Here is a 16,551-nt window from a genome sequence, read left to right as displayed (position 1 = left end):
GAATATAACAACCAGAGGAGCAAAAAGCTCCCATCTCAAAATATTAGACTATTCTTTGTTATGTGATGTTTTACCTCTTTAAATATGTAGAGATATGTATCTACAGCTCTAAGCAGTTGTATATTGCCTTGTGGTAATGCTATGCGACACCAATATAGAGATGATTCGGAAGATACTCCGTGTTGCTTTATACAAAATACATCCTCTTCTGTATTTGATATATTGTTGCATATGAGTTATGCATGGATGTAAATCTGCTTCGTACTTTAATAAACTTTTTTATGATTTAAAAAAAAACTATACATTTAAATATGTTGCAAAATTGAATCTGTCACTGAGAGAGGTGTGAATTAAATGCTATTTTCTACATTCCTTCCAATCTGGCCTGCTGTCCCTGATGCAAGTGTTTTTGGTGAATAAAGTTTTATCTTTCAATACTCACAGGGGGTGTGTCTTGTGTCTGCAGCCACAGAGGTTCATTGAGGAAGAACCAACAAAGAGCAGCTCTGATCTCTGAATGTTTTCAGGTTTAGTATTTCCTGTTTCTCTCAGTCTATAATAGTGCAGATGTTGTGATTTTTATTTAGAGTTAATAGAAATAGGACAATTAAACGCTATTTTCCCAGGAAATGGTACAAAGGTTATATTATGTAATCTTCAGCAGAATGAAAAGCCTGTTTGTGTAGTTCCTGGATCATTTTCATATGTTATTCGGACACAATATAGTATTGCTAAACTGTAATGTAAACTGTAAAAATAAAAGCTGCCATTAACAAGCAGCTGAATTCAGAAGAGTGACAATCTCCCATTTTCATTAAGTTTGATTTCCAGGCAAGCCATGCAGAGGGGACATATAGACCAGCTGAGGAGTGAAGTGAGGTTTTGCTGGAAAATATCTCCTTGTACCCAAATACACTCACTCAGCCCTCCCCGTAATGTACCCCACCACAATATTTATCATTAGCAGCAGCATCATCATCATATACCACATTACACTTCGACCATTGTAGCATATATATATATATATATATATATATATATATATATATATATATATACCGAACAGTGCACTCCATATCAAACACCTTGTTACTCTCAGGACTCTGACTCATTCAGCCTATTACACTCAATACACTACAGTAAGCTTCCCAATTACACTGAGCATTCCATATCATGCACCTTGTTGCAACTAGCACAATGCACCCCATCAGCAAATACCATATTGCATTCAGCACTCTGCAGCATGCACCGTTACATTTAGCACTCTGCAGCATGCACTTACAATATACGCTAAGCACACAATAGTGTGAACACTGTTACACTTAGCAGTTCAAAGCATACACCTTGTTACACTCAGCACCTTGTAGAAAGCACTCCATTATACTAAGCACTTTGCAGCATACATCCTGTTACACTCTGCAGCCTGCACCCCATTACACTAAGCAGCATACATCCTGTACCCCTATTACACTACGCACCATACATCCTGTTGAACGCTGCACTTGGCAGCATGCATCCTATTACACTAAGCCAGTGTTTCTCAACTTACTTCAGTCCTTAAGGCGCCCCAACAGGTCATGTTTTCAGGATTTCCATTATTTTGCACAGGTGATTTGATCAGTATCACTGCCTTAGTAAGTACCACAGCCTTTTCATCGAAAGGAAGTCCTGAAAACATGACCTGGTGGGGTGCCTTGAGGACTGGAGTTGAGAAACACTGCACTAAGCACTTCAGAGCATGCACTCCAATACACCCTGCAGTTTGCAGCATGCACATCATTACACTAAGCACTTTGCAGCATGCACATCATTACACTAAGCACTTTGCAGCATGCACATCATTACACTAAGCACTTTGCAGCATGCACATCATTACACTAAGCACTTTGCAGCATGCACATCATTACACTAAGCACTTTGCAGCATGCACATCATTACATTAAGCACTTTGCAGCATGCACATCATTACATTAAGCACTTTCCAGCATGCACCCCCTTTACACTAAGTACGTTACAGAAAGAACCCCACTACAATCTGCAGCACGCAAACACTGCACTAAGCACTTCAGAGCATGCACTCCAATACACCCTGCAGTTTGCAGCATGCACATCATTACACTAAGCACTTTGCAGCATGCACATCATTACATTAAGCACTTTCCAGCATGCACCCCCTTACACTAAGTACGTTACAGAAAGAACCCCACTACAATCTGCAGCACGCACCCTGCTAAACTCCGCACTTTGCAGAAGGCATATTTTACCATAAACACTTTGCGTCAAGCACCGTTACACTTAGCACACTGTTAGCATACTGCAACAGTCACAGCATTACTTAGCATTTTGCAGCAGGCACCCTGTTAAACTTAGCATATTGTCAACCTCTGCAAATCACAGCAGGCAGCCAAATACATATGGCTTATCTTATCAGGCACTCTGTTAAGCTGGCCATACACTATACAATCTGACTGCGCAATCTCCTTTAGATCTACTAAGAACTATGTAATAGTACAATTAAAAAGGGTGCGCTTGGCCTAAATAGTTAAAGACTGCAGCGCTGAAAAAAATCCCTGGATTGGTGGGATGTGGTATTAAGTGTAAAGTTCCCTGTCAAAACTAAGTGTATAAGTTCATAGACCTATATACAAATACCAAATGTGTGTAAACAATTTATACAAAATTTATATAATAAATTTATACAAATTAAAAAAAAACAAACCAGTGAAACAAAGTCTGAAAAACAAGAGTCTTGAAATGAAATAAAAAAATATATTGGTCCAAGTGAGTTCAAAATTATGGTTATGTTTAAGCCCGGGTTCACACCTATGTGAATTAGATGTGCGTTTCCCCACATCTAATTCGCATAGTAGGAGAATGTGACTGGCTCCCTATGGAGCCAGTTCACATATCTCCGGGGAGGCTGCGGAGCGCACTGCACAAAAACGCAGTGCGTCTTTGGCTCCGTTTCAGGGCCGAATTCTGGCATAGAATCGGCCCTGATTCGTCCCTGAAACGGGGAACAGGGACGTACAACTCCTGTGTGGTCCGCAGCACGTTATAGTGTGAACCCGGGTTAAAACAACCTTAAAGAGGAAGTAACCCTAGTGGGTTTTACTTCCTCTTTATTTCCCTGCAAAGGTAAAGCATAATGGGCTACTATGCGTCACATAGTAGCCCATTATGTGTCACTTACCTAACACCGAAGCCCGCGCTGTCGCCGTTGTCCCCACGAGCGGGGAGCTTCCATCTTCGCCCCTCTTCCTTCGCGCGGTCACTGTGCGCGGGAGCCGCAAGTCACAGCATGACCCCTAATAGAAATGGCACGATGTGCCCTTTCTAAAGGGTGCATGCACCGATGACATCGGCGCTCGTCTTTTTAGTAAATATCTCCTAAACCGTGGAGGTTTAAGAGATATTTCAAGCACCTACAGGTAATAATTATAGGCTTGCCTGTAGTTTAAAGTGGTTGTAAAGGGCTTACAACCACTTTAAAACAGAGTTCCATCCAAAAGTGGAACATCTTCTTTAACCACAACAGCCCGGAAGGATTTACCCCCTTAATGACCAGGCCATTTTTTGCTATACGGCACTGCGCTACTTTAACGGACAATTGCGCAGTCATGCGACGTTGTACCCAAATAAAATTGATGTCCTTTTTCCCACAAATAGAGCTTTCTTTTGGTGGTATTTGATCATCTCTGCGGTTTTTATTTTTTGTTCTATGAACAAAAAAAGACCGACAATTTTGAAAAAAAAATTAAATTAAAAAAGATAAATATATACTTTTTTTTGCTATAAAACATACCCAATAATTAAAAAAAAAAATCTAATTTCTTCATCAATTTAGACCAATTTGTATTCTGCTACTTATTTCTGGTAAAAAAAAAAAATCCAGTAAGCGTATATTGACTGGTTTGCGTAAAAGTTATAGCGTCTACAAAATAGGAGATAGATTTTTGGCATTTTTATTATTATTATTTTTTCTTTTTTACTAGTAATGGCGGTGATCTGCGATTTTTAGCGGGACTGCGACATTGCAGCGGACAGATCGGACACCTTGCTGACATTTTTGACACTTTTTTGGGAACCAGTGACATTATTACAGTGATTAGTGCTAAAAATATGCACTGACATTGTACTAATGGAAGGGGGTTAACATCAGGGGCGATCATGGGATTAAATGTGTTCCCTGGGTGTGTTTTACTTACTGTATGGGAGATGGGCTACCTGGGACAACACACAGATCCGTCTTCCTGCATAGCAGAAAGACAGGATCTCTGTGTCATCCTCTGACAGAATGGAGATCTGACTTGTTTACTTTGGCTTACGTTCTCTGTGGGGAATGATCGCGGGTGGCCGGTGGACAGTGAGTCCGCCGGACCCGCTGATTGGCTCCCCCGGTGGCCAATTGGCACACGCGCTTCCAAAGAAAGCCGTGTATGAGCCTGACGTACAATGTGGGACAATCAGCTCAAACAGATATTATAGCGTAAATAAATGCAAGCTGAACACTTTAGGTAATCGCATATGCCTAAAAACGTATAATAAAAAACGGGGGTAAGTGCAGCGCAATCAATAATGATGAGACTAAAACGTATTAAAAAGTCCAATACACATCCAAGGTATATTACTGTCAGATGTCCTTGTGACAAAATAACGTGTTGGCTCCAGTGATGTAATCGGTCATATTCAACTTCACCCAGATACACAAAAATGCGCTTACCAGATTCTGTGGACCTCTGCAAAATAGAAGGTCCAACTCACATGTGTCCCCGCAGGGATGGTGGTAATTCCTAGTGTCGTCTCTAGAGTCCTCAGTCGAGCCTGATGATTCAGCCGTCCAGCAGGGAGATATCAGAGATATGGGCGTCCAGGTCAGCAGAGATGGATATGGGAAGGGTGGAGACCGCTCCAATACATGTACAAAAGATGAGGACACAATCTAAGTGTACTCTATAAATTTATTTAAAAAGTCACTGTACAAAATAGAACTGAAGTGCTCATAGGCGCAACCAATAAAGACTAAGTAGGCAGCAACGCCACATTTGGCATGTCATTTTTTTTTGGAGGGGGGCAGATGCCTAGTTTTGACAGGTACCCAGTTCCCACTGCTGCCTGCGCCACCTAGGCGACTCCTCCTCTCCCCCCTCCCTCATTGCAGGTCCCAGAAGATTGCCCTGCCATTCAGGATGCGCAGCGTGACTCGCACATGCACAGTGCGCACCTGGCTGTGAAGCAGCAAGCTGTCACAGCCGGGTGCCCACACTTGCAATGCCGGTGCCGCGGGGAAAGGAACAGAGGCTTCCGGCTCGCTGAACCGTGGGACAGATGAGTGTGTGTTTATTAACCACTTAAGCCCTGGACCATTTTGCTGGCCAAATACCAGAGCACTTTTTGCGACTCGGCACTGCGTCGTTTTAACTGACAGTTGCGCGGTCGTGCGACGTGCCTCCCAAACAAATTTGACGTACTTTTTTCCCACAAATAGAGCTTTCTTTTGGTGATATTTGATCACCTCTGCGGTTTTTATTTTTTGCGCTTTAAACAAAAAAATAGCGACAATTTTGAAAACGCATTTTTTTTTTTACTTTTTAAATATCCCCAAAAAATATTAAAAAAATTATTTTTTTCCTCAGTTTAGGCCGATACGTATTCTTCTACATATTTTTGGTTAAAAAAATCGCAATAAGCGTTTATTGATTGGTTTGCGCAAAAGTTATAGCGTCTACAAAATAGGGGATAGTTTTATGGCATTTTTATTAATAATTTTTGTTTTACTAGTAATGGCGGCGATCAGCGATTTTTATCGTGACTGTGACATTATGGCGGACACATCGGACAATTTTGACACATTTTTGGGACCATTGGCATTAAAACAGTGATCAATGCTAAAAAATTGATTACTGTAAAAAAAATTTTACTGGCAGTGAATGGGGTTAAGTGTGTCCTAGGCAGTGATTCTAACTGTGGGGGGGAGGGGCTGTGTGTGACGCAACACTGATCTTTGCTCCCGATCACAGGGAGCAGAGATCAGTGACAGTGTCATTAGGCAGAACGGGGAGATGCTTCTTTACATTAGCATCTCCCCGTTCTTCCTCACCGTGAGACGATCGCAGGTATCCGATGTCCGCGGGACCCGTGATCACGGTCACGGAGCTCTCGGCGGCGCGCATGCCCGCAAGCTGCCTCTTAAAGGGCAATGTACAGGTACGTTAATCTGTCTGTACGTGCCCTTCTGCCGCAGTATATCTCCGTGAGGCGGTCGGGAAGCAGCTAAAAGTCAGCAGCTACACTTTTTGTAGCTGCTGACTTTTAATAAACATGGGTCCAGCCAGAACTTTTTAATAACAAAAAAATGTGTATAAAAAAATAGTCCATCTGTGAATCAACTGCTAGATCCAATGAAAATGTCCATCCAAAACAATACAAGAGTAAAGGTTCAGTGCAAACATATCCAAAAATACTTCACCACCATGCTGAGGAATAAATAAATGGCAGCTTACCAGATCCAAAGATCCTCAAAGGATCTATATGCTTGTCTCCACACTGGGAAATCAGCTGTTGATCACTTGCTGGAACTAAGGTTGTTTTTAACATAACCATAATTTTGAACTCACTTATGAGAGGTTTTTTGCACCAATATATTTTTTTATTTCATTTCAGGACTCTTGTTTTACAGACTTAGTTTAACTGGTTTGTTTCATTTTTTTTGTAATTTTGTATTAATTGTTTACACACATTTGGTATTTGTATATAGTTCTGTGAATTTATACACTTAGTTTTGACAGCGCACTTTACACTTAATACCATATGTAATGTATAGGCCTGTGCGATTGGATAGAAATTGATTGTATAGGTTTGCCCTGATATTACAGTTTTGGTAAATGTGTATGAGATTTAACAGGGATTGTACAGTCAGATTGTAAAAAACAAAAAAGCATATAGTGAAGCACTCAAATTCTTCAATGTATACACAAAAAGCAAGTAATAAATTGGTATTGTGAAAAATTTATATATTTATTATATATAATCTCACAAAAGTGAGTACACCCCTCACATTTTTGTAAATATTTTATTATATCTTTTCACGTGACAACACTGAAGAAATTACACTTTTTGCTACAATGTAAAGTAGTGAGTGTACAGCTTGTATAACAGTGTAAATTTGCTGTTCCCTCAAAATAACTCAACACACAACCATTATTGTCTAAACCGCTGGCAACAAAAGTGAGTACACCCCTAAATGAAAATGTCCAAATTGGGCCCAATTAGCCATTTTCCCTCCCCGGTGTCATGTGACTCTGGTCTCAGGTGTTAAATTTTGTGTTATCGCTCTCACTCTCTCATACTGGTTACTGGAAGTTCAACATGGCATCTCATGGCAAAGAATTCTCTGAGGATCTGAAAAAAAGAATTGTTGCTCTACATAAAGATGGCCTAGGCTATAAGAAGATTGCCAAGACCCTGAAACTGAGCTGCAGCATGGTGGCCAAGACCATACAGCGGATTAACAGGGCAGGTTCACCCAAGAAGTTGAGTGCACGTGCTCACTGTCATATTCAGAGGCTGACTTTGGGAAATAGACGTATGAATGCTGGGGGGTCAGCCTGTAAGTGCTCAGACCATATGCCCCACACTGCATCAAATTGGTCTGCATAGGTGTCGTCCCAGAAGGAAGCCTCTTCTAAAGATGATGAACAAGAAAGCCCGCAAACAGTTTTCTAAAGACAAGCAGACTAAGGACATGGATTACTCGAACCATGTCCTGTGGTCTGATGAGACCAAGATAAACTTATTTGGTTCAAATGGTGTCAAGCGTGTGTGGTGGCAACCAGGTGAGGAGTACAAAGACAAGTGTGTCTTGCCTACAGTCAAGCATGGTGGTGGGAGTGTCATGGTCTGGGGTTGGATGAGTGCTGCTGACACTGGGGAGCTACAGTTCATTGAGGGAACCATGAATGCCAACATGTACTGTGACATCCAAGGGAAAAACCAAGCTTAACTTACCACCAGCCTGCAGTCTGCGGGCTGGTGGTAAATTAAGCTTGGTTTTTCCCTTGGATTTATTTGTACCTGTTGTTAGCCTTCCAATGCTTCTTACTGCAATAGCCAGCTATAGATGGGAGCAAGTGGCGTCTTTTTTGTATCATTGTCTTGTTTTTTGTCAGGCAACGCACTGACACCTTTGAAGCCATTGTGCTATATGCTGGGTGTTCAGTGTGCCCCTGTACCTTTTAAGAAGGGGTGGCTCCCCTTCAGTCCACCTGCTCTCACCTATCCATCAGAATGCATGTGCCTCCACTGTGGGGACACTTATAAATTAGTGTTAGGTACCACAGATACCAGGGTGCCTTGACGAGGCTCTGTGGCTTACGCATGCATTTGCAAATGTGTGCAGACTAAACCCCTGCTTTTAACGCATACTGTTAGACAGGTTATTTGGTTGTCTGTGGGCTGGTGGTAAGTTAAGCTTGTTTTTTTTTCCCTTGGATTTATCCTTGGCCTTGTTTGTACCTGTTGTTAGCCTTCCAATGCTTCTTACTGTGATAGCCAGCTATAGATGGGAGCATCTTTTTTGTATCAATGTACTGTGACATACTGAAGCAGAACATGATCCCCTTCAGAAACTGGGCTGCAGGGCAGTATTCCAACATAACGACCCCAAACACCTCCAAGGCGAACACTGCCTTGCTAAAGAAGCTGAGGGTAAAGGTGATGGACTGGCCAAGCATGTCTCCAGACCTAAACCCTATTGAGCATCTGTGGGGCATGGTGGAGGAGCGCAAGGTCTCAAACATCCACCAGCTCTGTGATGTCATCATGGAGGAGTGGAAGAGGACTCCAGTGGCAACCTGTGAAGCTCTGGTGAACTCCATGCCCAAGAGGCAGGGCCGCCATCAGGGGGGGACAGCCGGTACACATGTAAGGGGCCCGGCTGCCAGGATGCAGGGGAGTCTGGAGAGGTGGGCGGATCCCACATGTGTGCAAGTCGGGGCCCACTGTCCACTGTCAGACGCTGTGTGGGGTGCGGTGATGTCAGGTGCCCAGGTCAGAGGGCCCCATGGAGGAGGACATCAGGGGCGAGGAGCCCCTCCCCGCTCTTTTGTGTACAGGTCGGAGAGACCCATGGAGGAGGAGGTCGGGTGGAGGAGCCCCCCTCTTTTGTGCATGCAAGCTCCGCTCCGGTCAGGTACCAGTGTGCGCCGGGGTGGGTGGGGCCAGTTGTGCCAGCCGATAGCCCCATGGAGGAGGTCAGGGTGAAGAAGCCCCCTCTTTCTTGCAGCTGTCGCCTGAGATCCTGATGGAGATGGGACACAGGCTCAGCTACCCCTCCTGGCACTGCTGGATATGTGAGAGCTGGGAGGACTGGTGCTTCCCTAGGTGTGTGCGACACTCCCTCCCACCTGTTCTGCTGCCCCCCTATCTGTGACACTGCCCCCCTACCTGTCCTACTGCCCCCTACCTGTCCTACTGCCCCCCTACTTGTCCTGCTGCCTCCCACCTGTCCTGCTGCCTCCCACCTGTCCTGCTGCCTCCCACCTGTCCTGCTGCCTCCCACCTGTCCTGCTGCCTCCCACCTGTCCTGCTGCCTCCCACCTGTCCTGCTGCCTCCCACCTGTCCTGCTGCCTCCCACCTGTCCTTCTGCCTCCCACCTGTCCTTCTGCCTCCCACCTGTCCTTCTGCCTCCCACCTGTCCTTCTGCCTCCCACCTGTCCTTCTGCCTCCCACCTGTCCTTCTGCCTCCCACCTGTCCTTCTGCCTCCCACCTGTCCTGCTGCCTCCCACCTGTCCTGCTGCCTCCCACCTGTCCCGCTGCCACCCTACCTGTGACACTGCCTCCCACCTGTCCCACTCTCTCCAACCTGTCCTGCTGCCCCCCTACTTGTGACATTCCCTCCCACCTGTCCCTCTGCCCCCCACCTGTGACACTGCGTCTCTCCTGCCCCACTGTCCCCCACCTGAGACACTGCCTGTAATCTTTGATGCTGCCTCCTCCCCCACTTTTCCCGCTGCCCCTATTCCATGACACTTCCCCCTCCTGTCCCGCTGACCTCCTCCCATGACACTTCCCCTTCCAGTTCTGCTTCCCCCCACCTGTCCCGCTGCCTCCTTTCATCCGGCTGCCCCCTCTTGTCACGCTGGTCTTCTCCTGTGACACTCCCCCCTCCTATCCCACTTCCCCCTCCTAACCCACTGCCCCCCACCTGTGTCCCTGCTCCCTTTCTGTCCCACTCCCCCCCCCCCTCTGTGGTAGGAGGAGATGGGACTGGAGGAGGAGGACATGGGATGGAGAAGGAGGGCGTGGGATGCCCAGTGGGTGGATTCGATGGAACAGCCCTGGGCAATGTTGGCCGTCAGGCTCGGGGGGGGGAACCAGGCCTAAAGCTGTGTAAGGAGCCCCACCATTTCTGGTCGCTGCCCTGCCAAGAGAGTTAAGGCAGTGCTGGAAAATAATAGTGGCCCCACAAAATATTGACACTTTGGGCCCAATTTGGAGATATTCACTTAGGGGTGTACTCACTTTTGTTGCCAACAGTTTAGACATTAATGGCTGTGTGTTGAGTTATTTTGAGGGGACAGCAAATTGACACTGTTAACCCCTTCGCGCCAAGCGTACGCATATATGCGGCCTCGGCTTTCGGGGGTTAAGCCCCATACACACTATCAGATTTTCCACTGATTTTTGTCTTCAGATTTACCAAAACCATGTAGTGCAAGGGCTTTCCTGATTGCATACAAATTGAAACTCCTAAGGTTTGACCTCATATTGTATGGTTTTGGAATATCTGAAGGAAAAAACCAGCAGAAAATCTGATAGTGTGTATGGGACTTTATACCGGGATGATGCAGCTAAAAGCCGCTCGATTGTTATCACGTCCCACCGGGAGACGCGATCCGGCACTTCCGGTGTCTAGCCACAGACTGGAACGAAGCCGTAAATGGCTTAGTTCCAGTCTCCTGAATGTAAACACGTAAGCGACGTCACAACATCACTTCCGGTTTACTCGGCTGCCAATGGCGCTGTATTTAAAAAAATATACAGTATTCTGAATCGCTGTTTTCGGCAAAGGAGCGATTGGAGGTCTTTTAGACCCCCGATCCCTCCATAAAGAGTACCTGTCACCACCTATTACTGTCACAAGAGGTGTTTACATTCCTTGTGACGGCAATGAAAGTGATCAATTTTTTTTTTTAAAACACAATTTAATAACATAAAAATAAATAAGAGAAAAAAATGTAAAGCACCCCCGTCCCCGCGAGCTCGCGCAACAAAGAAAACGCATACAGAAGTCGCGCCCGCATATGTAAACGGTGTTCAAATCACACATGTGAGGTTACACTTGTGACACTTTACATTGTAGCAAAGTGTCATTTCTTCAGAGTTGTCTCATGAAAAGATAAAATATTTACAAAAATATGAGGGGTGTACTCATTTTTGTGAGATACTGTGTGTGTGTGTGTGTGTGTGTGTGTGTGTGTGTGTGTGTATATATACACAGTGGGGACGGAAAGTATTCAGACCCCTTTAAATTTTTCACTCTGTTATATTGCAGTCATTTGCTAAAATCATTTAAGTTCATTTGTTTCCTCATTAATGTACACACAGCACCCCATATTGACAGAAAAACACAGAATTGTTGACATTTTTGCAGATTTATTAAAAAAGAAAAACTGAAATATCACATGGTCCTTCAGACCCTTTGCTCAGTATTTAGTAGAAGCACCCTTTTGATCTAATACAGCCATGAGTCTTTTTGGGAAAGATGCAACAAGTTTTTTACACCTGGATTTGGGGATCCTCTGCCATTCCTCCTTGCAGATCTTCTCCAGTTCTGTCAGGTTGGATGGTAAACATTAGTGGACAGCCATTTTTAGGTCTTTCCAGAGATGCTCAATTGGGTTTAACTTGACTTGACAACTGGGCACTTAAACCCCCCCTCGTGACCAGACCAATTTTCAGCTTTCAGCGCTCTCACAATTTGAATGACAATTACTCAGTCATGTAATACTGTACCCAAATGAATTTTTTGTCCTTTTTTTCAAACAAATAGAGCTTTCTTTTGGTGGTATTTGATCACCTCTGGGTTTTTTATTTTTTGCGCTATAAATGAAAAAAGACCGCAAATTTTGAAAAAAAAAAGCATTTTTCTTAGTTTCTGTGATAAAATTTTGCAAATTAGTAATTTTGCTTCATAAATTTTGGCCACAATTTATACTGCTACATATCTTTGGTAAAAATAACCCAAATTAGTGGATATTATTTGGTCTTTGTGAAAGTTAGAGAGTCTACAAGTTATGGTGCAAATCATAAAAAATTGATCACACCTGAAGTAATGACGGCCTATCTCATTTCTTGCGACCCGAACAAGTCAGGAAAGTACAAACACCCCCCAAATGACCCCTTTTTTGAAAGTAGACAATCCAAGGTATTTAGTAAGATGCATGGTGAGGTTTTTGATGTTGTCATTTTTTCCCACAATTCTTTGCAATTCTTTGCAAAATGAAGATTTTTTTTTTTTTTTTTTTTTCCCCCACAAAATTGTCATTGTAATAGGTTATTTCTCTCACATGCCATGTATATACCACAAATGACGCCCCAAAATACATTCTGCTACTCCTCCTGAGTATTACGATACCACATGTGTGGGACTTTTTCGCAGCCTGGCCACATAGAGAGCCCCAACATGCAGGGAGCACCATCACGGGTTCTAGGAGCATAAATTACACATCTAATTTGTTGACTACCTATTACACTTTTGAAGGCCCTGGAGAACCAGGACAATGACATGTGACACTGACGTGGCACTGATGACAAATGGCACTGATACGTGGCACTGATGACAGATGGCACTGATACGTGGCACTGACACTGATGTGGCACTGATGACAGATGGCACTAATACATGGCACTGATGACAGATGGCACTAATGACAGATGGCACTAATACGTGGCACTGATGACAGATGGCACTAATACGTGGCACTGACAGATGGCACTAATACGTGGCACTGACAGATGGCACTAATACGTGGCACTGATGACACGTGACACTGATGACAGATGGCACTAATATGTGGCACTGATGACATGTGGCGCTGATGACAAATGACACTGATATGTGGCACTGATGACACGTGGCACTGATGAAAGATGGCACTAATACATGGCACTGATGACAGATGGCACTAATACGTGGCCCTGATGAAAGATGGCACTAATACGTGGCACTGATGACAGATGGCACTGATACGTGGCACTGATGACACTGATGACAGGTGGCACTGATACGTGGCACTGATGACACGTGACACTGATGACAGATGGCACGTGACACTGACAGGTGGCACTGATGACAGATGGCACTGATGACAGATGGCACTATGTGGCACTGATGACAGATGGCACTGATGACAGATGGCACTATGTGGCACTGATGACAGATGGCACTTATACGTGGCAGTGGGGACAGATGGCACTGGGGACAGATGGCACTGGGGACAGATGGCACTGGGGACAGATGGCAGGGACAGATGGCAGGGGCAGATGGCAGGGCAGATGGCAGGGGCAGATGGCAGGGGCAGATGGCAGGGGCAGATGGCAGGGCAGATGGCAGGGGCAGATGGCAGGGCAGATGGCAGGGGCAGATGGCAGGGACCGTTAACAGCGGGACACCTTTTTTTCCTTTTTTTTTTTTTCTTTTACACTTACCGCCGCAGCGGTTCCGCTCTCCCTCCTCACACGCTGTCTCTGTGTGAGGAGGGAGAGCCGGCGATGAGAGATGATCTCATATGTTTATATATGTTTATATGTAAACGGCCGCTGTCATTGGCCGTTTACGGTGATCTGTGACTGGCTGTGTCCGAGGGACACGGCCAGCACAAAACTTCCGCGATGCGCGCCCGCGGGAGCGCGCAATGCGGAAGTAAACAGGAGGACGTCCAGGGACGCCCTCCCGGCAATTGAAGTCCGCGCTGTAGCCGTCTTTCGGCTATAGCGCGGACGCCTAGTGGTTAAGTCGGGGCTCTTCAGAAACAGTCACGGAGTTGTTGTGAAGCCACTCCTTCGTTATTTTAGCTGTGTGCTTAGGGTCATTGTCTTATTGGAAGGTAAACCTTCAGCCCAGTCTGAGGTCCTGAGCACTCTGGAGAAGGTTTTCATCCAGGATATCCCTGTACTTGGCCGCATTCATCTTTCCCTCGATTGCAACCAGTCGTCCTGTCCCTGCAGCTGAAAAACACCCCCATAGCATGATGCTGCCACCACCATGCTTCAATGTTGGGACAGGTGATGAGCAGTGCCTGGTTTTCTCCACACATACCGCTTAGAATTAAGGCCAAAAAGTTTTTTTTTCTCTTGGTCTAATCAGACCAGAGAATCTTATTTGTCACAATCTTGGAGTCCTTCAGGTGTTTTTAGCAAACTCCATGCAGGCTTTCATGTGTCTTGCACTGAGGAGAGGCTTCCGTTGGGCCACTCTGCCATAAAGCCCCGACTTTCTACAACTTTCTCCCATCTCCCGACTGCATCTCTGGAGCTCAGCCACAGTGATCTTTGGGTTCTTCTTTACCTCTCTCACCAAGGCTCTTCTCCCCTGATAGCTCAGTTTGGCCGGACGGCCAGCTCTAGGAAGGGTTCTGGTCATCCCAAACGTCTTCCATTTAAGGATTATGGAGGCCATTGTGCTCTTAGGAACCTTAAGTGCAGCAGAAATTTTTTTGTAACCTTGGCCAGATCTGTGCCTTGCCACAATTCTGTCTCTGAGCTCTTCAGGCAGTTCCTTTGACCTCATGATTCTCATTTGCTCTGACATGCACTGTGAGCTGTAAGGTCTTATATAGACAGGTGTGTGGCTTTCCTAATCAAGTCCAGTCAGTATAATCAAACACAGCTGGACTCAAATGAAGGTGTAGAACCATCTCAAGGATAATCAGAAGAAATGGACAGACAGAGTTAAATACCGTATTTATCGGTGTATAACACGCACCCCAAGTTTTGGAGGCAATTATAAGGAAAAAAATGTTTTAAGGAAAAAACTTACATTTAAATGCCCATCAATGCAGCCTTGCACAGCGTCCATCTGCATGCTTGTCCAGTGTCATTTGCAGCCTTGCAGTCAGCAGCCTTGGTGTCATTTGCAGCCTTGCAGTCATTTGCAGCCTTGCAGTCAGCATCCTTGGTGTCATTTGCAGCCTTGCAGTCAGCAGCCTTGGTGTCATTTGCAGCCTTATCATTGTCCATTTGCAGCCTTGCAGCTTTGTGCTGATCTGCAGCTTTCTGTGTCCATTTGCAGCCTTGCTCAGGCTGCAGTTAAACTGCAGTGACTTTTCATTGTCACTGCAGTTTGAAAATGGCGCCGCCGGCGTCAAAATACACAGAGCCGGTCCTCGGCTCTTCTCGGCGGCTCTCGTTCACTTTCGGCTCCACTCGTAGTCCCACCCTGTGAGCGGAGCTATCCGAACCTAGCCGAGTACACTCGGCTAGGTTTGGGCGGCGCTCGAGTGAAGCCGAAAGTGGCCGAGAAGAGCCGAGGACCGGCTCCGGTATTTCGGCACCGGCAGCGCCATTTTCAAATCGCGGTCGGCGATTTTGAAGCTCAGTCAGTGGGGGATCGCAGGGGATCTGCGTATAACACGCACCCGCGATTTTCCCCTGATTTTAAGGGGAAAAAAGTGCGTGTTATACGCCGATAAATACGGTATATATGAGTGTCACAGCAAAGGGAATGAATATTTAAGACCATGTGATATTTCAGTTTTTCTTTTTTAATAAATCTGCAAAAATGTCAACAATTCTGTGTTTTTCTGTCAATATGGGGTGCTGTGTGTACATTGAGGGAAAAAAAAAATGAACTTAAATGATTTTAGCAAATGGCTGCAATATAACAAAGAGTGAAAAATTTAAGGGTGTCTGAATACTTTCCGTCCCCACTGTGTGTGTGTGTGTGTGTGTGTGTGTGTGTGTGTGTATGTATGTATGTATGTATGTATATATATATATAATACATATATACATACAGTTGTGCTCATAAGTTTACATACCCTGGCAGAATGTATGATTTCTTGGCCATTTTTCAGAGAATATGAATGATAACATGAAAACATTTCTTTCACTCATGGTTAGTGTTTAACTGAAGCCATTTATTATCAATCAACTGTGTTTACTCTTTTTGAATCATAATCACAACAGAAACTACCCAAATGACCCTGATCAAAAGTTTACATACCCTGGTGATTTTGGCCTGATAACATGCACACAAGTTGACACAAAGGGGTTTGAATGGCTATTAAAGGTAACCATCCTCATCTGTGATCTGTTTGCTTGTAATTAGTGTGTGTGTATAAAAGGTCAATGAGTTTCTGGACTCCTGACAGACCCTTGCATCTTTCATCCAGTACTGCACTAATGTTTCTGGATTCCGAGTCATGGGAGAAGCAAAAGAATTGTCAAAGGATCTGTGGGAAAAGGTAGTTGAACTGTAAAAAACAGGAAAGGGATATAAAAAGATATCCAGTGAATTGAGAATGCCATTCAGCAGTGTTCAAACTCT

The 16,551-nt window shown here is 44.8% G+C and overlaps 1 protein-coding gene across 2 annotated transcripts in view; it reads left to right on the top strand.

Annotated features, from left to right (window-relative positions):
- The first annotated feature begins 436 nt into the window (after positions 1–436).
- Positions 437–16,551, top strand: part of GALM (galactose mutarotase) — a 101,289-nt gene continuing 85,174 nt past the window's right edge. Inside the window, exon 1 of one of the 2 annotated variants that reach the window (XM_073627685.1) lies at positions 437–527. Coding sequence is in view for 1 of the 2 variants with exons in the window: in XM_073627686.1 (XP_073483787.1) it covers positions 518–527 (10 nt within the window). In the remaining variant the exon portion in view is untranslated. The remainder of the gene's footprint in view (positions 528–16,551) is intronic. The other variant, XM_073627686.1, reaches the window with a different exon arrangement.

This window comes from Aquarana catesbeiana, linkage group LG04 (genome assembly GCF_042186555.1).
Source record: "Aquarana catesbeiana isolate 2022-GZ linkage group LG04, ASM4218655v1, whole genome shotgun sequence".
NCBI classification, from domain to species: Eukaryota; Metazoa; Chordata; class Amphibia; order Anura; family Ranidae; genus Aquarana; species Aquarana catesbeiana.
This window is presented reverse-complemented; position numbering and strand designations above follow the sequence as displayed.